This window comes from Triplophysa rosa, linkage group LG21 (genome assembly GCF_024868665.1).
Source record: "Triplophysa rosa linkage group LG21, Trosa_1v2, whole genome shotgun sequence".
In the NCBI taxonomy this organism is placed as follows: Eukaryota; Metazoa; Chordata; class Actinopteri; order Cypriniformes; family Nemacheilidae; genus Triplophysa; species Triplophysa rosa.
The window spans coordinates 16,361,711-16,383,418 of NC_079910.1; the positions used below are offsets into that span (position 1 = coordinate 16,361,711).

A 21,708-nucleotide genomic window follows, 5' to 3' on the forward strand; every position below is an offset into this window, starting at 1 on the left:
CAGGGAGATTGGAAATTCTTTTTGTGAGAAAGTGGGTTCTAGGCCCCTTCGGGTTGGGACGGGGCAGGAACCGTCCCAGATCAACCGTCCAGCGATGGCATGGCTGGGGTCGGGCCCGATGGTGTCAACCTCCCTGGGGTCTTCCCGTCAGGGTCACTTCTTCCTCGAAGGTTGCTGATGGGGTGGCGGTCTCCTCTTCGATGTCCTCTTCCGGGGTGCCACCTGGGTAGGGAGCGCCGGGGCCGGAGCTGGTGTCGAAGAAGGCCGGGGCTGCTGGGGAGCAGGTGCCACACGGGATCTCGAAGGCCTGTGGGCGGCCGAGTTATGGCGGGGCAGGATGTGGCTGATCGCCTCTGTCTGCTTCTTCACTGCCGAGAACTGCTGAGCGAAGTCCTCGACGGTGTCACCAAACAGCCCACCCTGCGCAAAGGGCGCGTCGAGAAAGCGGACTTTCTCGGCGTCGCTCATCTGTGCAAGGTTAAGCCAGAGATGCCTCTCCTGGACCACAAGAGTGGACATCGCCTGACCCAGGGCCCGCACGGTCACCTTGGTCGCCCATAGGGCGAGGTCGGTGGTGGTGCGGAGTTCCTGCGTTAACCCTGGGTCGGTCTTACCCTCGTGGATCTCTTTCAACGCCTTGGCCTGATGGACCTGCAGGATGGCCATGGCGTGGAGAGAGGAGACAGCTTGGCCCGCAGCAGCGTAGGCCTTCGACACCAGTGATGCCGAAGTCCTACATGCTTTGAATGGGAGTTTCGGTCGACCTCTCCAGGTGGACGCCGCCTGCGGGCACAGGTGCACCGCGACTGCACATTCCACCTGGGGCATGTCGACGTAACCCCTAGCTGCCCCACCATCGAGGGAAGAGAGAGCGACGGAACTGATTTGACGTATACGATCCGAAAAAGGGGCGTTCTACGTCTTCGTCAGTTCCTCATGCACCTCCGGGAAGAACGGAACCGGGGTTGGACGCGGCTTGGAGTCGCTCAGAGCCCAAGAACCATGTATCCAGCCGCAAGCGCTGGGGGAGAGGCACCGGAGTGCACTCTAACCCAATGCTCACAGCGGCCCGGGAAAGCATGGCCAACATCTCGAAATCCGCCTCTTCCTGAGCTCGACCCCCCGTGGGAGGGAGCTGCAAGGAATCATCGGGATCAGATGCCAGCAAATCGCTCTCCGATGCTGCGATCGACATCTCATCTTCACGCATCATGTCAGAATGCGTGAATGAGGATGCAGATGGAGTGGTACCGTCTGCTAGGGAACGGTGAGGCGAGCGAGACGGGGTGCGAGCGCTTGGCTGACAGATTTACACTCGCAGTGGCCCCCATATCACCCTCGCCGCTCGCCTTGGCGGACGGTATGGCCTTAGCCATTCTCGTCACGGCCCGGGAAGCATGAGAGGTGGTGGCTGGTTCTCGAGAGAAGACAATCACCTGTGACCGCAACGTCTCAATGACCATCCGCCCACAGTGCGGGCAAGATGAGTCAACAAAGGCTGCCTCAGCGTGCTGGAGACCCAAACAATTGAGGCAGACATCGTGTCCGTCCCCCTCCTCGATGAGGACACCGCACCCACGAGAACAACGGGACATGCCACGCTGGAGAAATTTGCTCTTTTAGAATGCTCGAACACCAAGACCGCCGAGACGCCCAGGGGAAGTCGCCGCAGGAAGGGACAGTCCGCTGCACCACGTCGTAGAACCGGCAGTCTGTAGTTGCTAAGTAGTAGCGAGTCTTTGTACTTCATAAGCGAAGTCTCAGAAGAACAAGAGGTGAATGAATGAAGCACGCCGTCTCCCTTTTATACTCGGATATCCAGGGGCGGAGTCCGGCATGCAAATTTCATTCGCCAATTTTCATTGGCCTTTTCTAAGTAGTTGGAAGCGATTGGTTCTCAAGGACGAACCCCATCTGTAGGTTCGACACAACGTCGAGAGACCGACAGAAAGGGAACCGGTTATCTCTTCATCCACCTGATTGATTTATTCACGACAAGATACAATCTGCTCCTCAAACCATATGTTTATCCATCACTGCAGTCACCATACAAAGTTGTCTCTCATGTAGTCTCTGTTTCTATGGAAACCTATTCTAAACATACAGTTAACATCTATGCATATAAACACAAAACACATTTACCAAAAGATATTCTCATAATGTTTTTATCTCTCTTGTCTTCTTCACAGCTGGTTCTGCCTCTCCCATCGCTCCGCTGTCCCCAGGTCCTCGAGTTCCCTCCTGCCCCCCAGTGGCGGTGCTCAGATTAGAGATGGGACCCCGCGCGGGCAGGCATTCTTCTCTGTCTGAGAGCATGGGGTTCATGGAGATGTGTTTGACGGGGTGCAGAGCTGAGATTTTCGCTTCTACATTAAACGGTCTGGGTCCCTTCCTGGAGGATGAGCTGAGCGGAGACACACAGCCAATGAGACTGTGGATGCGGGACAGTACTGTTACACTAAAGGTCAGAATGAGCTACAAGTGAAACACTTTTATTCTAAGACAACTCTTATGAAAGACTATAAATGGAGTAGGAAGCAAATATACAAAATGCTCAATGTTAGTTGTTGCAGGTGTCATTTTATTTTCTCTCTTGTCAGGATGATGGTCCTCGTGTCTACCCAACTGCTCCTCAGCCTGTTCCTGTGCTCTTCTCTCTGGACGGCATTGTGCTGGAGCGTTTAGATGACGGGATACTCCGCTTGAGACGTGAGTCCTTCCTGATGCACGAGTTTGCTCATTTTATATAATGTAAAATAAAATATAAGTAAAGGATAATCAGCCAGTAATTATCGCAAAATTATGTCTGACAGGATGATCTGATCTTCATGGATCTCCCTGAAGGATTGTTTTTTTTTGCTGACTGTACATTTGTTTACAGAAGTGGCCAAAAGATGATGTCCCACACTGGACGATTCACATTTTTCCTCTTTAATTGAGTGTTTTATAAAGATGCATTCGAAATGTTGTGTGCGTGTTGCAACAATTTACAATACATGTGCAAAGTTTGTACATGTATTGTAAATTGTCTGTACAATTTAGCCCAGGAAAATGACTACAAATAAATTTCTACACAAGAGGATTGAGCAAATAATAACTCATTCCCCGCCAGCGTTTTCTAGATTCAGACTGATGATACAAACATACAAAGAGTAATTACTGCTTTTGGATCTGTATATGCTGTATTGTTTCATAAGGTGGGTAACAGCACCACCTACTGCAAAACAGTGGAAACACGGATTGCCGTAAAATCACGTCTTTGGCCGGGAAAGGTTGTCTCTTAATTGACAAGATAACTGGTAACAGATAAAACTGTACTCGATGTTTGCTTTATTTTCTGTAATATTTCGTTTTACTATGCATTTTCCGTATATTTGAATAAATCTCACATTTCCTGATATGCTGTAGTTTTCTTATTTATCAAATCATTTTTGTTCAATAAACATTTCGTCATTTGTCATTTAGTCATTAAACACCTTAAAAGTTTAGCGTTTTGTGCCATACACCTTATATTATTAACCTGAAAGGGCACTTAAAGCAAATAGTGTACATATATACCCCCTAAACATGTCTTTTGGCCACTAAAGTACTTATTAAATATATATATTGACATTTACGGTATAGATAAATTCTCAGTTTTTTGGGGGTTGTGGCAGCTGCTTAAATAACATGATATCTTGCCTTTTGTATCTTTCTTTCTTTCACACATGCAGCTGCTCAGAATCATCCAGCGACCGAGACGGAAGTGTATCGAGAAATGGCCGACCAATCCTGTTCTAGAGCGGAGGACGAAAACAAAGTATGATACGTGAGAAATGAATATACTGGGGTGTGCTTGACTTCAAACTGTCCATGGTGACATTTCACATCAAGTCCAAGTCTAGTACTGGCTTGTATTCATTGATAAAGGATTTTTGTGATTCCATATATGAACACAGATCTGGTAATATCATGTTTTTTGTTTGTTTGTTTGATGAAGTCTCTCGAGTCCAGGCTCGCTGATGTCCAGTCTGCTCTCCACAAAGCTCTGTCTGACCGAGAGCGTCTGCTACAGGAAGTCAGGAAACACAACCCCTCCTTCACCTTATGACGTTAAAGGGAAAGTAACCAGACTTCAGTCGAAGCGAGGCACCATATGACTTCTACATGAACCACAAGAGGTTTCCCAAACTCTTACTGATTCAAACTTCTTTTTCTGCACTCTGCAATCACCTTAGATTTAGATTTTAGATTTAGATTCAATTTATTGTCATTGCACATGTACAAGTACAAGGCAACGAAATGTGACCTCTGCATTTAACCCATCCAGAGAGTAGTGAACACACGTACCCCCGGAGCAGTGGGCAGCTATCACTGCAGCGCCCGGGGAGCAAGTAGGGGTAAGATGCCTTGCTCAAGGGCACCTCAGTTCCCGCCGGCCCTGGGAATCGAACCGGCAACCTTCTGGTCATGAGTCCGACTCTCTAACCATTAGGCCACAACTGAGACCTTAATATCTCATCCTAGATCTCTCTACGATCAGATATCGTCATGCTCTCTAGTTTCTCTCTGACTTTTCTCCACGAGTCTTCCTGTCCCTTTGTGACTGAACTACACCGCTAAATGTAACAGACGGATTAACTCTTTCACTGCCGGAGACCCTCTGCCTCCTGAACTATTTCCCCGCATTTTGCTCAGCATGAATCTCACACATTTCACCCCAGGATTGTGTCAAATTCATTTTACAGACGAATCCTAGCTGAGCCTTTGATCGGTACCTGGTAGCGCTGTTCTCAAACCTAGTGAGCTGCCTACCTAGAAAGCATTTTAAAGGGGGAGTAAATGACAGAATTTTCATTTTTGGGTGAACTGTCCCTTCTATCTGTACGTCGTTATAAAAGCTGAAATTATTAATAAGATACCTCATGTTGGAGAGTACTAGCATTAGGATGTTGGACAATACTCATGTTTGAAACAGTACAAAAACGTCTGCTCTCTGCCGCCCTCTGCAGGTCAGGTGGAGAAGCACAGGTCAGACACTTGATGAGGTTTTTTGATGAGGTCTAGGTAGTAGACAGTGAGGCAGTTAACTAGATTTTGGAACAGAACTATAAAGATTTTAACAGTGTACTGTATTGTGAGTTTTATTTACGCTGCTATTAAGCTGCATCAATACAATGTGTCGAAGATCGCTGAGGTTTGTGTGCGTTACGAGTGGAGTTAAAGACAAGAGCACTTTGATGTCAAAAGGCACTCTATTGTCACTATATATTGACCTTCATCTGAGGGTCAACATGTACAACATACGGTACTTTTGTGTTGACATCACATCGTCAGACTGCACTAAGCTGGTATGGAATGAAGCGCTTGTGCCAAGGCCACAGTTTCATACTGTGAGAATTTGTTCACATAGATCTTGGAGACTTGTTGCAACCGCTTTGATTTGGTCTAAAGGCCCGTTCCCACCAAGAATATCTGTAAAGATGACCACAAAGATTTTGATCATTTTAAAATGAAGAAAATAATGAAGTTCACCTTGTAACTGTAGCAATACAGAGAAACTTGGGATCACTTTCAGAGTGATTTTTTCAGCTGATGAACAATAAAATATTGACAGCCAATCAAAATCCACTTGGATTTGAAAGGTTTACGTATTCAAATTGTGAAACTGTAGCATGCGAGCTGAGAATAAACATAACGGTATCAACTATTGGTGAGGACGCTAATATAGTTATCGTTACGGTTATCCTTCGTGTGAGCGGGCCTTAAACCTTCAGTATTATAATGATGTTACACGTTTTTTTTTGTAAACGTGGTTATTTAATGAAAAACATTTGTTGGGTCATTTTTATGTGTTTGTTACACTAAATCTCTCACTTATTCTAATCTGTGGAGTTAAACAAAATATAAATATTAACCTATAAATTATAAATATTTACTTTTAGTTTTTACAATTTCTAAATTGTATTATCAATTATTTTAACATTTTTTGTGTGTTAAAAGAGGAACACAAAGGCTGACATGTAAATCTGTGAAATGTCCTGTACAAACAAAATCTTGAATTACAGGTGCTACAGTGTACAGCTTTGTGCAACACAATGTTAAGATACTGACAGATTTTAGTGCATGGAAAACATCTTGTTTAGGTATTTAATGCATGGCTTTACTTGAAACCTTTCACGAGTGCAACATAAAGATCACAGACCTCATTGAGTTGATTTATTTATTTTATTTGTGGCACAGCATGTTAAGAAACACCTCTGGTCATCCATGCCTTCCATTGCTGTAGCTCAGATATTGTGAATGGTCATATTGGTTGTTTTTAAAGATGTTGTTGGTACTAGGTTTACTTCTCTGTGTGTTTCATTTAAAGTAGTAATGTTCCGTTTGTTACAGTGTTTTGTATGCAAAAGCTCTAAAGAACAAAGTCTGCGTGTTCATTTTTCTCTGTTGTTCCTGAATGTAAATCCGCCCTGGTGAGAAAGTAAAAAGCCCTTTAGGTACACAAAAACAAACTGATATTCACAGATACACAAAGCAAACTGATATTCACTGATAAAAGTCCAATAAAATTAGATGGAGAGTGTAATGTAGAGTTTCCCATGTATTGAAAATGTCTCACACTGTGCTACAATTTGCAAGACAGCAAAGTTTGTTATTAAAGTCTGATTTTGAATAAGAATTTTCATCTAAATCTTCCACAGCCGAATGATTTAATCGATGCTATGTCAGTACATTTTATAGCTCTACACTCTTACTGTAAATCATCAATTTTGTTTCATTTTAGAGAAGACATCTGTGAGTTGATTCTAAACCGATACACAACTAATAGCTATATAAAGTCTCCTGAAGTATACCTTTGTTAAAAAAGACTGGGAATTTTTTTATCAGAATCATGATTTTTTTTATTTAAACTAGAATGTGTGTGTGTTTATTAATTTGTTGGACTGTTCATTTATAGCTGTGTTGAGTCTGTTGTTGAATTATTTTTGAACGTTTATTGTTGGTTAAATGAATGGCATGTGTGCATCACACTGTTCTTGAGTGTTCGTGAGTTTGTTTTCTAATAGGGTTTAGTGAGTTTTTTATTTCACATTTGACTGTATTTGACTGAAAAACTGTATTTTGTTGGTTCTGTGAACCATAGCTAGACCATATATGATCAATAAAATGTTTAAATTACTTTAAAATTGTGTACTTTGTATCCTCTGTTCAAATGTGGCAATGCAAAACAAACACAGCATTCATATTAGAGCATCATAACCTACTGCAGGTGGAATTAGCCTTCCATTGGATCATAATCTTTCCGTGTGTTCAGTTTATAACAAGTGTATTCTTATTATTTATCAGGGGATAAAGTATGCCCAACAGAGTTATTATTGTTTTGATTTTAGTTTATTTAGTGTTATTAATATTTAAAATTGACTTTTATTTTTTGACGTTTAGTTTTATGTAAATTTTAGTTCAAGTTTTAGCAATTTTGTTACATGCTTTTGTCATTTAATAATGTATTTGTTTATTTTTTATGTTGCTTTATAAAATTAATTATTTTTTATTTTAGTTTTTGTTTATTATTATAATTTTAGTGCTTTCAACTTGCAACGTTTCAGTTTAATCCAATTGTTAGGTCAATATTTTATTTGATTTCAATATACAGAAACATTTTCTAAGTTTTAATTCTAGTAAACTATAATAACCTTGATGCCCCAACATGACGCAGATTAGAGGGTTATTTTTAATGTACGTTTAGAGGAGCCCGATTATATGAAATTAAAACCTGAAGTGGGGAGAAAAACACCTGTTGCGCCTCTAACGTGTGGATTTTTTTTACCAGCAGATGGCGCTATTTGCCTCTAGTCGCAACCGATAACCAGCTTCATTCAGTTGTGCTCCGTCTGGGTGTTTTAGAAGCATAAATAACCAAAATAATCAATTGAAACCTTATAGTTTTAACATTTAAAGTAACAGAGTTTTTTACTCCAGCATCCCTAAAACTGCATTAGGTTTTGACAGGGTCACGTAACACTGTAAGAAGCGGAGACGCAGGCGCTACACAGTCAAAAACAGCTCAAGGTTTGGTGAACTTATTTGATTCTTATTGTTAGTTTACTTGTAATTCATTCGTTTTAATTGTTAATGTGTTTATGATGTATTATGTATACTTGATAGGCTGAATAGGCTAGGCTTTGTAGTAAAAACGTGAACAGTTGTTAATGTGCACATTGATGAAATGTATATAAATGTGAAGGCAACGCCTGCAAAATGTAACTAATATAGGATAATATTTTTACATAGTAATATATAAATCACTAAATAAATTTTAGACAAATAAATGCAATAAAGTAACATCCTCATCCTCATTGCAGTTGATACAGCTTCACCGTTTCACTTTTCACTCGCACTGAAAAGGGAAATTCCCTTAAATTCATGTGTAGCTTTGAGGAAATTATTCGGTTTTTATGTATTAAATAAGAGTCTTTGTGTTACAAAAGTTACAGTATGCCTAAACCATTCATTTACTAAGGGCAGGTAAGTTTTTTTATTATTTCAAGAAACTACATTGCTGTCAAACTGACATCTTGTTCATGTCTGAAAAGGCCTGGCTAACCTTTTAGCGCAGGTTTTTACAGTAGTCCAGCAGGGGGCAGCACTGATCAAACGGTCCCAATTCCTTTGTTTTCTTTTGTTTTACCCCATTCAGAATTCTTGTAAATAACAACGCTAATATCATTTATATCAATATCATAACAGCCAATACAGAAAAAAAGTAAATGCAACGTAGGGAAAAGTCAAGTGTGAGGTTTATTAGCTTTCTATACACTATAAATACATCAACTCAAAAAAGTATGTTTGCTAGTGCTACATGTACTCAGCATCTTCAACATTCACAACATCCCATGAACCAGTTCATAATAACTTTCATTGATTTGACATGCATGTTACATTTTACAGTTCGGGTCACATTGCCCACCACATGGTACCTCCTTCGTTTGCAACTGCGTGTCCAACCACATGACCTTCTATTCCCATCTCCTTTCTCCATAGGAGCTTCGTGGAATTGTTTGGCCACATTAAGCACACTCTTGTATCGCTTTATATTCTGTCTTGGCTCAGAATAGACTTGTTTCTCTCGACTCCAGGATTTTTGGCAGTGGTACCTGTGGGTGTCAAACACAGTTGTAAGCTACTTTGAAATGATGTCACAATGATCGGCATCACCTTTGTGAACACAACGTGGGTACCACCTCACTGGACTATCATAACATTTCATGAGCAAACAATGCAAGGAAATGGAATGACATTAGGAACGGTTTGAAATAGTTTGAAGATATAACGCTTTTGACACTTGCTGTCAACAAGTGTAGCTTCAAACTTTAATATGAACCTGTCAACAAATATATGGCATATTCACACATTTTATGAATGTGTTTAATTGAATCATACAAGAATAGTCTAGTATTTTTTATGGCACACCAAGTACCCTTAAAGGAAATTCTTGACAATTCATTGTCAGGCAGGCAATAGTGTGAATGTTTCATTTATAAATATGCATGATTAACAAAATAAAGTGTTTACTAAAAACATTTTACACATTATTACTATACACATTGGCAAAATATATAATCCAGGTTATGTATTTGGGATTTGAGATATGTATCATTTTAAAGGGATACTTTGTCATCCTTAACTCACCTTCGAGTTGTTCGAAATCTGTATACGTTTCTTTGTTCTGATGAACACAGAGAAAGATATTTGGAAGAATGTTTATGACCAGACAGATTTTGCCCCCCATTGACTCCCATAGTAGGAAAAAATACAATGGTAGTCAAAAGTGCCCCAGAACTGTTTGCTGTCCTACATTCTTCAAAATGTCTTCTTTTGTGTTCAACAGAACAAAGAAATGATAAAGTAACTTTTCCTACTATGGGAGTCAATGGGGGGCAAGATCCGTTTGGTTATAAGCATTCTTCCAAATATCTTTCTCTGTGTTCATCAGAACAAAGACATTTATACAGATTTGGAACAACTCGAAGGTGAGTAAATGATGACAGAATTTTCATTTTTGGGTGAAGTATCCCTTTAATGGGTCGTCCCAACAGGCCCAGTTGTCTCTCACCCCCTACGATGCCTTTGGTTCAAACATAGATGTTGCACACAGCAGCTACAGAAATGAAATGCAAATTGAGAGACGCAAACTGTACATACCGATTTCAGATAGGCCACGCTGCTCTGCTTTATCTCTTTGAGCAGGTGATCCCGAGGGGTTAAGTCGACTTTCGGTGGCTCTCGTCTTCGAGGGACTGGCTTCAGAGTCTTTATCATATCTTTAAGATTGGCTTTCTCATCCCCAGGTCTTTCACTCGCTGTGCTTCTGTGTTTGGAAACACTCCTCAACTGTACGTTAGCCCTGCCCTCTTTTCTCTCATCCTTATAATTCAAATCCAGAAATGGATCCCTTCGTATTGGAGTTTTTTTCAGATGCACTTCCTGTAAGACATTTCCCGTGTCTGAGCGCTGTTGTGGCAGTGGATGCTGTTTAATCCGGAGATGCTGAGGAGGACTCGGTTGTTCACAAGGTTCCGGAGATCCTCGAGGAACCATCTGGTCTTCTTGAGAATCTTGCAGTAGGGCCATTGGTATGAAACCTCCTAACATTTCCAGCACACCTGGAGGTAAGTTCAAAGAGTTCTCGTACATCTCCATGACCTTTCGTTGTTCTCTCATCTGCTGGAGTTTCTGCTCCTCCATTCTCTGCTGCCGCTGACGGTCCAAGTTCCTCGTGAGGAGGTTGGTGACCACCATCCGCGGTCCCGGGAGCTCAAAGTGGTATCCCATCTTTAGGAGAGTGTTGTTGGCTTTGAGGAGACGTGACGCTTCCATCTCAGCGTGGTGACCCAGCATGTGTCTTTGGTTGTGGAAGCGAAGTTCGTTAAGAGTCTCGTTGAACTGAAGGCAACGTATTATTGCGACGATGCCTTTTCCTGTTATGAAGTTCGATTCGATGTTCAGCGTGGCGATGCTTTTGTTCTCTCTGAGCATGTTTGCCAGGGCGAAGGCCACGTTTTCGTCCGCCCCGGTGTTCGCAATACTAAAACTTTTAACGTGCCTGTTCTTCTTGAGCGCGTTGACGTAATCGTGGAGCATTTCTTTGGGAATGTTTTCGATGTTGTTGAGGTTGACGTCGGTGACAGAAGGGTTGTTTTTGCGGATCTTAGTCAACGTGGAATCCAAATTCGTTTCATTCCCAGAAGGCCTCGCAGTTTTTTTAGCGAGGCTGTTTCCACCCAGGGCAAGTTTTGGGATCTTCAGCTTAGATATGACCCTCTCCTCTTTCTCAGGAACCCAGTTCTCATACGACGAAGGTGCCGACGGGATGCAGTCTGCTTTCTTTTCCTCATTTGGTTTAGTTTCGGTCTCATTACATCCTGAACCGTCCGACTTTGATTCAACTTTAGGATCAGCAAACTCTTTAGGTGGCTCTACAACATCTTCTGACGTCACTGTTGGGCTGTTTGCCTTAAACTCCACCTTGACAGGCTCTTTGCTTCCTTTGTCCTCTTCCTCGACTTCCAATAACACTTCTTCAATCACCTCTTCCCCAACATCTCCCTGTCCTCCATTAACCTCCTCCACAATCTCCTCATAGGCATATTCCACCTCTTCAACTTTATCTTCTTCTTTAGCTGCAAGTTCCTCTTGTTCTTTCTTCTGGTGATGACAAACAGACAGAAAGTTGACGTGCAAGTCCTAAACAACTTTTAAACACAGACGACAAATTATGAAACACTTAATCTCTCCAGGAACTTGCTCGAAGCCTAAATATAGCCTGTCCTGTTTGAAATCGCAGCATGACAGATCAGTTGCTGTTTGAAGGCATTTGTTGTTGTTGTATTATTGGCCTCCTAGTTGCAGTAGTTATAAATAGTCGATTTTGTCTAGATTAGGTTGTCAGATAAATATCGTCTGACTTTGAAGCACTACTTTAAAATACTTCCAACAAATCTACAACTGCTGGCTAAAACTACGTCATGTTCAAGGTGAAATACTTGTATTTGAGTTGTTCACCCAGGGGCGTAGCCAGAACTTTTTTTTAGAGGTGGCCAGGTAAGACCCAGTGATTTTATTAGGGTGACCAAAAAATCCTTTCAGACAGAAATTCTTTAACTTCTACTATAATTTACACCAATTCTTCATTACACATAGTTTGCTGGTCAAAAACATACACAAAGAACTTCAAGTAAACAATTTATTTGCAATGCTTTTATGTGCTAACATTATTTTAAAATAATTTGCTAACTATCATTTGCAGTAAGTTAGCATTTTTTTATAGAAAATAAACATTGCAGTACCCCAACTTTAATTAATTAAAATTTAATTAATGAATGAAATCCAGTTAAACAAGACTGATTTTACTGACCTGTTCCTTCTGCTCGCGATGAACTTCAATGGTACACAGACAGTACACTGTCACGAAGATGTTAGCAGCTGTTCAGCTATCGCGCTCAGACTGTTTGCGTCAGTGCGTCAGCGTATGACATCATATTAACGCGAAGTAATGTTCTTGCGTTACTTTCAGTGCATATGCTAAATGATCTGCGCAGCACTCCTTAAACTCCGACACGCATCTTAAAACTGCTTCGCACAACAGAGCTGGCCAGATAGGTGGCCATCCATCATTCAGGGGTAGCCGTGGCCACCATGTAGCTACGCCCCTGTGTTCACCTGTCATTTTAAGTGCATTTTAAGTCATTTAAACGTAAAAGCATACCACAGATGGTGTCAACAGAGTTTTAAACCGTGAACATTTCTAATTTAAATGAAATGTTCTACTAGGGCTGTCGCAATATCGAATTGTCAATACATGGTTGTCGTATCAAAAGGCATTTGCGATAACAATATAATAGATATTACACAATATTTTTGAAATTTTGAAAAAAAATCATATTTTATTTGATATATATTGTGTTAATTTTTTATTTGGTGTCAAATTATGATCATAGATAGGATAAGAGAGCGACTGTAAAGCAAAATGATAAACGGATGCAATACCAACACCTACTGTACTTTGAAGTGTCAACCAGATACTGGTAGTGAATTATTTATGATTTTATCATGTATAGCATCAACACGATGTTGACAATCGACGTTGTTATTATAACAGTTAATGCTAATATAGCATATTGTGACACCCCTATATTCTACATATCGCTGCTCTCAAAAATGTCAGGTCAAGACTGTGATGCCATATACCAAGTTTAAGTAAGGGATAATCCACAGCTAGCCATGCGTTAAAGGGTTTTAATGCACGGCGTGGAGGCCAAGAACCACCCGACGCGAAATGGAGTTGGGTGGTTGCCTCTGCCTCATCCTTTGCGTTTGTCACTGGGTTTCGCAAATATCTAACCAATAAAAAGTATAAAAAAAGCTTGTCTGTCATGGCTCTGCTTCATTTTGTCATGTTTTTCTTGGTGCTGTAGCAGAGCCATGACAAAGTTTTTGGTTATGTGTGGAGAGAAACATATGATTGTCCTTTTGACAATAATATATGTTCTCTCCAGTGTCTAGTCTTGTTTCCTTGTTATCCTTCCCTGAGTGTTTCATTACCCACACCTGCCCTGTGTCGTTATCCCTCGTTTGTCTCCCCTTTAAATACCCTCTTGTTTCTTTGTCTTGTGCGTGTGTATGTGCTTGTGGATTTGACCAAGTCTGTACTACGTCTGTTCGGTGTTTGATTGCTTCGTGTTCCTGCCCGTGTCATTTGATCATTAAGTTTAGTCTGTGTAAGGGTTTGTCTAGTGTTCTAGTTAGTTCATGTGCCTGTGTAGTCTGAGTTGTTATCCCTTTGTCTTTGTTATTTTACCCCCTCGTGGGTTTTTGTTTTGTCTTGTTATTTGTATTAAAAGTATTTTGTTTAACCCCTTCACTGCTTGCCTGCATTTGGGTTCTTCTTTTGCCACATCCGTGACATTGTCAACTTTAAAAACACAGTATTCAGTCATTTTAAACGTTTAAAAGTGATTGTTCTATTTCCTGCAAATTTGTACATCCAAGGTTTCGGAAGGACAGTGACGATACTGTACATAAATACTGTACATAGTACAGTAATTATGTAGCAAAATAAACATCATAATGCATAATGTGGGACTTTATTCAATGAACATATTAAAAAAAATACAGTAAACACATACTTATACAGACAATAACTGGGGTCTTTCTCCAAAGATTCTTACCTGGCTGGGTAATATAGTTGCGGGAACTCTCTCCTCATCCATCATGCGTTTGGATTCTTTCTCCCAGTACAGATATTCCACCAGTGATCTGTGATCGAATGATCCAGTGGGAGGTTTTTCCGTCTGGTCCTTCTGTCTCATTCCGACCGGCACTCTCACATCAGGAGCGATCTCTTCCATCTCTTTTTGAAGCTCTTTGAGCTCCTCAGCCGACAGGCCTGCCAGAATCTCATCCTCATCGATCTCTTCTTCTGACTCTGGCTCATTAGAATCTGCAGTGAAATGTGCACATTTACTGGAATATTTCATTCTGATTGATGTAATCCGTGACTTTCTCTGCATTAATACGCTTATCACAGTTATTTCCAAAAAAATTATAAAAGGACTGTTGATTGAATTGAATTGAATGAGAAAAGAGTAATTAATAGTAATGCGAAATACATTTCCATCACTTTGAACAACAAATGATAAATAGACAGTGCCAAATGGAGCTCTAGTCTACTGGGAGCTATTAAAAATAGAGAGAGACGTCAAACTCCATTATTCCAGCACTGATTCCCCTGGCCTAATGGGAAGGAACACCAAACTAAACTAACAAGAAAAGCAAATAAAGCAAATACCTTTGACTTTATCTTTCTGTCTCAGTCCTACCGGCATCCTGTCATCAGGAGCAATCGTGTCCATCTCATCCTGAAGTTCTCTGAGCTCCTCGGCCGACAGGCCAGCCAGAATCTCATCTTCATCAAATTCTTCAGATTCTTCTTCAGACTTCCGATCGGCACGAACAGACATATCTGATCCAAAACCTTCCCGAGAACAGAACTACAGGCGTTGTTTTTCACAGTAACAGCTCCGGACGGGTCTCAAGGCCTCACACCACATGTGCCATCTAAAATAATCTCCATTCAACAGAGAGCAAAGTATTTATGGAACATGCGTGGAGATACGGACGTGGTCTTTTTTCAGCAGCTTGAGTCAGCTGGACCTCCCCCTGCATTTCAATGACGGTTCACACTTTAAAGAGAGAGAGAGAGCGACGGGTGGAAAGACAGCAGCAGGTGGACGTGACAGTCAAATGGCTTCCATGTTTCAGAGTTCAGTTACTTCCCCTGTACTTGACTAGAATGACAGGGTGATCGTAAGAAAAGGAAGCTCATGGGAAGCTCCAGCCGGTTTGTCTAAAATAATGGTCATATTTAGTGTGGCTGGTTGTCATCAGCAGTGGGAATACAGCGTGATTTGGAACAGACCTCTTAAACAGATTTACGGAGACAGAAATAATATCTGACTGACACAACAAGGGAAAGTGGGCGGTCAAGAAAAGCAGAGTGATGTAGTACGGAAAGACTCCACAAACATCAGTGCTGATTAGAGCTGCAGTTTGTTTTGATGGTTTTTTTAAACATCGTGTTTGTACTGAAACTGTCTTGGTATTTTTCTACGCGATTATTGTGGCCAAAAGAATTCATTGTAACGATATTATCACAATATCTGATGAAAACAATCTTTTAGCCAGTGAAACTCAAAATACAAGTGTAAGGCCCCGTTCAGACTGCCAGCAACCGTTGGTGACAGGAAGTGGGCATGTCTAGCGACTCGACAAAGTTGTGATTTGCTCAACTTTATGCAAATGAGCCAGTCAACCAAACCTAGGAACGCCGCGTCGTAGCGAGAGACTAGCGACACACAGTGACACTCTTAAGGCAATTATTTACAATATTGTGACGTGTGTAGACTTAACATGATGTCGATAATGATGTTTTTTACATCACGCCCTTACAGAAAAGACACATGAATTTCACATGTTTTTTACATGTTTTTCGCATGTGATCACATGTATACAACATGTGTTTAACATGTGCAAAAAACACGTGTGATCACATGTGAAATGTGTGTTTTTGGAACATTTTGGTGTGAATTCCATGTGAATTCCCATGTGAAACCCATGGGATAACATGTAAAAACCCATGGGATGACATGTGCAACATGTGGTGACGTGAAGAACATGTGATCACATGTGGAGACATGTCGCATATGTTATCCCATGGGTTTTTACATGTTATCCCATGGGTTTCACGTGGGAATTCACATGGAATTCATACCAAAATGTTCCAAAAACACACATTTCACATGTGATCACATGTGTTTTTTGCACATGTGAATTTCGTGTGTCTTTTCTGTAAGGGCGGTTATTGTTAATGCCGATATATTTTGACACCCATAGTTTACGATATACAGTATACACATACTATAAGAGTGTGTTTGTGCGTTAAATCAACAGAAAATATCACCTCCTGTATTATACTGTATATTGTATTCATAGATATTTAACAATTCAACAAGATATACAGTAGACAAAAAAAAGAGATTTTATTTATTTATTGTAGTTGGATTAATCCAGATAGTTCTGGTCGAGGATGCTGATTTATCTTCAATAGCTTTCTGTATCATCCACACAGCACAGCTTCTCGTAACGTACTGCTTCATTTCGGAGTTCTAGCCCTCTGTTCTCTCATACTGTATATTAAAAAAAGAATTAACAAAAGAATCCTTTTATGAATAGAAATCATTAACTTTAATTATTAAGGTCATTCACTAAAATTGAAATTATTTCATTGAATTGTTAAGCTGAATCACAAAATCAATCATCTTTCAGTATAATGGCTAATTCTCAAGAGTATCTATTAAATTTGTTTATCAATTAAAAGCAAATGACATAGAAGTGATGAAAGAATTTTAAATAAAATTGTTTTAATGTGTATAAAAGTATAGGCGTAGATCTTAAAGCTACATTTGGTAATTGTATCAGTGTGCCTGTTTGCACAGTAATAATAAAATGGCATAATGGAATTATTGGTTATATTAAGTTGTAGCCTGTAGTTTGATTCAACAGACAAAGCAAGCTGAACATTCAAACACAGCAAAAAAACAATCACTGACTGAAATATTGTGCAGCAAAATATTCACCCACAAACACAAACACTGAAAACCAAACAAAGACTGGGCACATACAGTACACATGTAGATCAACTACATACAGTAGAGGCACATTTCTTTATGGGTCATTCTCACAAAACCATTGAAAAATCATGACTATTAAATACAAAATATATAACACAAAAAAACAAAGATAACCGTATTCTCTACCTTGCACAAATAATTTGAACAAAATTTTTTTTTAATGCATTTTCTGCTGAAAATCTCATTACCGTAACACCGTGTCTACACCGGACGCGATGCGACAAAAGACAATAGAACGCATTAGAACCCGTTATAATTGTAAATTTTGTCCACACTGGATGCGGCGCGGCACGATGCAACAATCCCATTAGAACAAGCCTTGTGTCATGTCATGTCGCGCCGGTCGTGTCCGGTGTCACGTGCCCACCTACAGTATGAGTGTATTATATGTTGTAATAAAAAAACATGTTCTCAAATGACCAAAACAGAAAAAAAACAGTGACAGAATATCCATGTATAATACATTTTTACACACAGAGTTGTTTACATTTAGCTTGATTTTGTTTGAAGTAACACGTCTGCCATACCTTCCAAATGACTACCATTATGTATTTTTTAAGTTAAAATTGTAATATTCTCTTGTTGTACTGTGTACACAACAGTATACTTTATCATAAAAAAAGGTTACGTCTATAATTTCTTCTTAACATATACTTCCTTAATGTCTTATTATGTATAATGAATAAAAACTTGCCTCTCGTTTCTAGCAAAACATGCTATGGTATTGACATTTTTAGACTGTTGCAGCAATGAGATTTTTAAGGTCCAAGATTGTGTGAGAATCACCCATATTAGTATTTTACCAATAACCTGACTATAAATGACTGAAAAGCATCATACATACAGTAGAGAAACACCAAATTATGGTATTATACAACCACCCCTACAAATTAAATCCACATGAGGATTCATGATGGACTCCAGTGATGTAATCCATTTTCAACAGATTTTATTTCAGTTAAAGGTAAGAACACAATAAATTAAACAAACGGGAAAAAAGCGAAATGTCCAATAGGTTGGAGGGATATAGATATAAATTGTGCCGGGCACTTAGCCCAATGACATTTGAGGTTCCTTAAGCTTGTACAAATTCTACCTTCCAACCATATATTTCCCATAATTCCTCACAACAATGGTTGGCCTTCTAAATGATCAAGAGTAATGGCATACAGAGCACATCCATTAAAAGTCGAGCATGTTTCCAAGGGCAACAGAATTAAAGCTGCAATTCTACTCAAAAAATGTACTTTCAAGCGGCCCTTCATAACATAACAATACCATAATCTGTGCTTTCTCAAAGCAGAGGGACAAAATAAAAAATAAACCAAGCAATACACTGTTTGATCAAAGCTTTGCACCTGTACACCAAATCCAAACAAAAGCACTAAACGTATACAATGTATACCAGGTAATTTTTTTTTGGTATATTATTCATTACTTAGTGAACGTTAGTAATATAGAAGCGTGTGTTGTATATATCTCGGAAGGTTCGTCCTTCGTAAATGAAACAGAATAAGAAAACAAACAAACAAAAAATGTTTCATCACTCAGAAATGCATGAAACTGGCACAATAGAATTACTTCTGAAAGCCACATGGCTTGCTGTCCATAGAAAGGCAAGATTGGAAAGTTTAAAACACTTTGTTTTTCGAGAAAGAAAATGTCAAAATGAAACCGATAATAAAGCTTAGCATCCAGCACTTAATAATAATAATAATAACATTAATAATAATAACAATAACAATAATGAGTACAACGATATCAACAGTAACCATAATAATCAAAATTTGTTAATCATAGTAAGTAAAGCATGATAAAGCGTTTTATTCCCATTGTCAAATATTCTGGCACAGATTGTTAAAACAATAAAGTGTAAAAAGACATTCATAATCCGGGTCCTCCAAACACACATTTTCTCTGTTGGTACATGATTCAGATAAAACTCTCGCACACACAGACACGCACACACAAACAAACTTAATAAATAATCATTTCAACGCAATAAGTGAACAACAATTTCACTTTACAGCACACATCAGTCCTGGTGGTCACGCCATAGAACATCTTTGTATCTAAAATGGACCAAACACCAAAAGAAGAAAGAAAGCTCAAAGCCGTGGTTCACTGATTAAGAAAACTGATGCATATATTTCGGAATAATCCAGAAGTCCGAGCATTAAATATTTGGAGGGAAGGCATGAATTCTCCCTGTCAAATCACGCATGTGATATAGAGGCAGACTCAATAAAACATGATGTCAAAGTTGCACAGAAAAACGCAGAGAGGGACCAGAGGAGAGAGTTCCACCCCCACCCACTCCCCGACACATCAAACCTACAAAATACACACATTTGCATACAGTTTTTTTTTAAAGAAACACGCCACACCGAAAAAGCCCATGTATAAAACCGAACCCATCCCTGACAGTGTCCACTGTGGAATGCAAATAATGAGGAAATATTACAACGGGACAGAAGTAATATTTCCATAATTCTCTCTCTCGTCCCCATCCGTTGAAGACTTTGTTTTCTCTCCCATAAAAGAGAGAATAAAGATTGTTGAGAACTAGAAAGGTTCGTTTTCTGCATAGTGTTTGCTTATCTTCCCCGTCTGTTTTAAAAACACAAAATCAACTTTTCACTTAGAATTATCTATATACATGATTTATCGCCATTGATAGAAATGTTCGAGAAAAAGAAAATCGCAACGAAACCATTACAAGGCATACATTATAATTAGCAAACCTAGCACAAATGTTCATACATAACAGTCATAAGGACATACTGTATATCCTTAAAGGTAGGTGCGGTCACCATATATATATATATTTATATATATTTATATATGCAAACTGGATTAAAAATGTAAACCACAGAAACAGGGAATCGATAGGAATCTAGTCAACGTTCATGTTTTAAAGTGCAAGTCTGTCGCGGTTTCAACAATGTGCCAAAAAAAGTCTTCCGACCGCTTCGCAAAAGATAAGCCAGCGCCCTCTGGTGGTGACTGGCCATATGGCAAGAGCACATTTTCGTACACTTTCTCTGTGTGACCCATCTTTAAGATCTGGACAATCTTCAAGACGACCGAAATCTCTTTTGTCTGAGGAAATAGCAAACACATAGACAGAAACCCGTTTGGTCCTCATGTAGGAAGAAAGGGGCCGACAAACCAAAGCTTGGGTGAAAGTCCGGCCGAGAAGACTCTCCACTGTCTCTCCTTTGGCAGCCTCGAGGGCATCTCAAGGATCTCCTGGTGTGCGGCTCCTTCCACCTACTGAGATCCGATTGCCCATCTTAAGCATGTCTCCTTGCGGGAACAGGTTGATGTTGCTCGAGACTCAACGCATCGGACTATGAGATCCAGCTGAAGTCTTTCTCGCTTCCTGCCCTGGCGTCTCCATCCGGAGCTGAGTCGCTCTCCTCTTTCCCGTCATCTATTGCTCTATCTCGCTGAGACATCCCTGAGCCCGCCCGCCATTTCCCGTTCTCCTCCTCCCCTTCTCCCATCAGCTCCGTCTCCCCCATCATCTCCTCCTCACCGTCACCATCGGCGGCGTCGTCAGGGAAACGATGGTCACCGGGATACAAGAGCTCTTCTTCCGGTGAACCATCCTCGCCGTTTTGGTCCAGCAGGGCAGCCATGCCTCGTCCCGAGCAGTCTGCGCAGACGCCGTGCCGGCGAGAGCCGTGCTTGATGCCCACGCTGGCGGCGGACATGAAGACACGACTGCACACTTTACACACGTACTTCTTGTCCTTACTGTGCACCTGAGAAAGAAAGAGTGACTGGTATGAGACAACACTTCATTTAGTACTGTAATTAATTCATTAAATCTGTGTCAGCCACTGTAGTGCTTCGAAAGAAAGGGGGGAGGGGGGGAGTGAGCCGTTGGATGCAATTCGCAACTTCACCGCTGGATGCCGCTAAAATCTCCACATTGCTCCTTTAAGTAAAGTTCAAGTATTGGACACATTTGGCAGACGCTTTTATCCAGAGCAACTTACATTGCAGTATATTATACATTTGTTTCTGAGTACGTGCAATCCCTGGGATCGAACCCATGACCTTGGCGTTGCTAGCGTCATGCTCTAACCACTGAGCTACAGGAAAGCTGTCCAAGTATACTTTTTATACTTATATTTTGTACTATAATATACAGTATATTATACTAAAATAATACACTAGTAGTGCACTTTTAAGTGTACTATTTCAATTCCTCTTGGGACTAAATTGGACTACTTTTTAGTTCATAAAAGTGTACTTTTAAGTATACTTTAAGTGTAACAGTAGTAATCTTCTAGTACACAGCTACTTTACAACTTCATTTTTTGTTTGTACTGAAACTATACTACAATCTATAATCTGAATCTATATGAATCTATAGGTATACTGGTAGTTTATTAGTTTAATACTTTTTGTACGTTGTGAAAGTACACTTTGAAGTATGCTCTCAATAATCTACAAGACAAGTTTA

General features: G+C 40.2%; 3 protein-coding genes across 3 annotated transcripts in view; 1 reads left to right on the forward strand and 2 right to left on the reverse strand.

Annotated features, from left to right (window-relative positions):
- The window catches only part of bltp3a (bridge-like lipid transfer protein family member 3A), a 40,897-nt gene extending 33,720 nt beyond the window's left edge, over positions 1 to 7,177 (forward strand). Inside the window, exons 18-21 of the mRNA XM_057362906.1 lie at positions 2,190 to 2,464; positions 2,601 to 2,709; positions 3,714 to 3,799; positions 3,980 to 7,177. Coding sequence (XP_057218889.1) covers positions 2,190 to 2,464; positions 2,601 to 2,709; positions 3,714 to 3,799; positions 3,980 to 4,090 — 581 coding nt within the window. The 3' untranslated portion in view covers positions 4,091 to 7,177. The remainder of the gene's footprint in view (positions 1 to 2,189; positions 2,465 to 2,600; positions 2,710 to 3,713; positions 3,800 to 3,979) is intronic.
- A 1,586-nt stretch (positions 7,178 to 8,763) lies between these two features.
- On the reverse strand, positions 8,764 to 15,536 carry lmod3 (leiomodin 3 (fetal)). The gene is made up of 4 exons (XM_057362915.1): positions 14,831 to 15,536; positions 14,211 to 14,482; positions 10,186 to 11,688; positions 8,764 to 9,137 (listed from the first exon to the last, which is right to left on the reverse strand). Exons 1-4 carry the CDS (start codon positions 15,000 to 15,002, stop codon positions 9,090 to 9,092), a joined length of 1,995 nt encoding a protein of 664 aa, XP_057218898.1. The 5' UTR covers positions 15,003 to 15,536; the 3' UTR covers positions 8,764 to 9,089.
- A 1,322-nt stretch (positions 15,537 to 16,858) lies between these two features.
- The window catches only part of zbtb46 (zinc finger and BTB domain containing 46), a 93,229-nt gene continuing 88,379 nt past the window's right edge, over positions 16,859 to 21,708 (reverse strand). Inside the window, exon 5 of the mRNA XM_057362914.1 lies at positions 16,859 to 21,001. Within this exon, the coding sequence (XP_057218897.1) occupies positions 20,585 to 21,001 (417 nt within the window). The 3' untranslated portion in view covers positions 16,859 to 20,584. The remainder of the gene's footprint in view (positions 21,002 to 21,708) is intronic.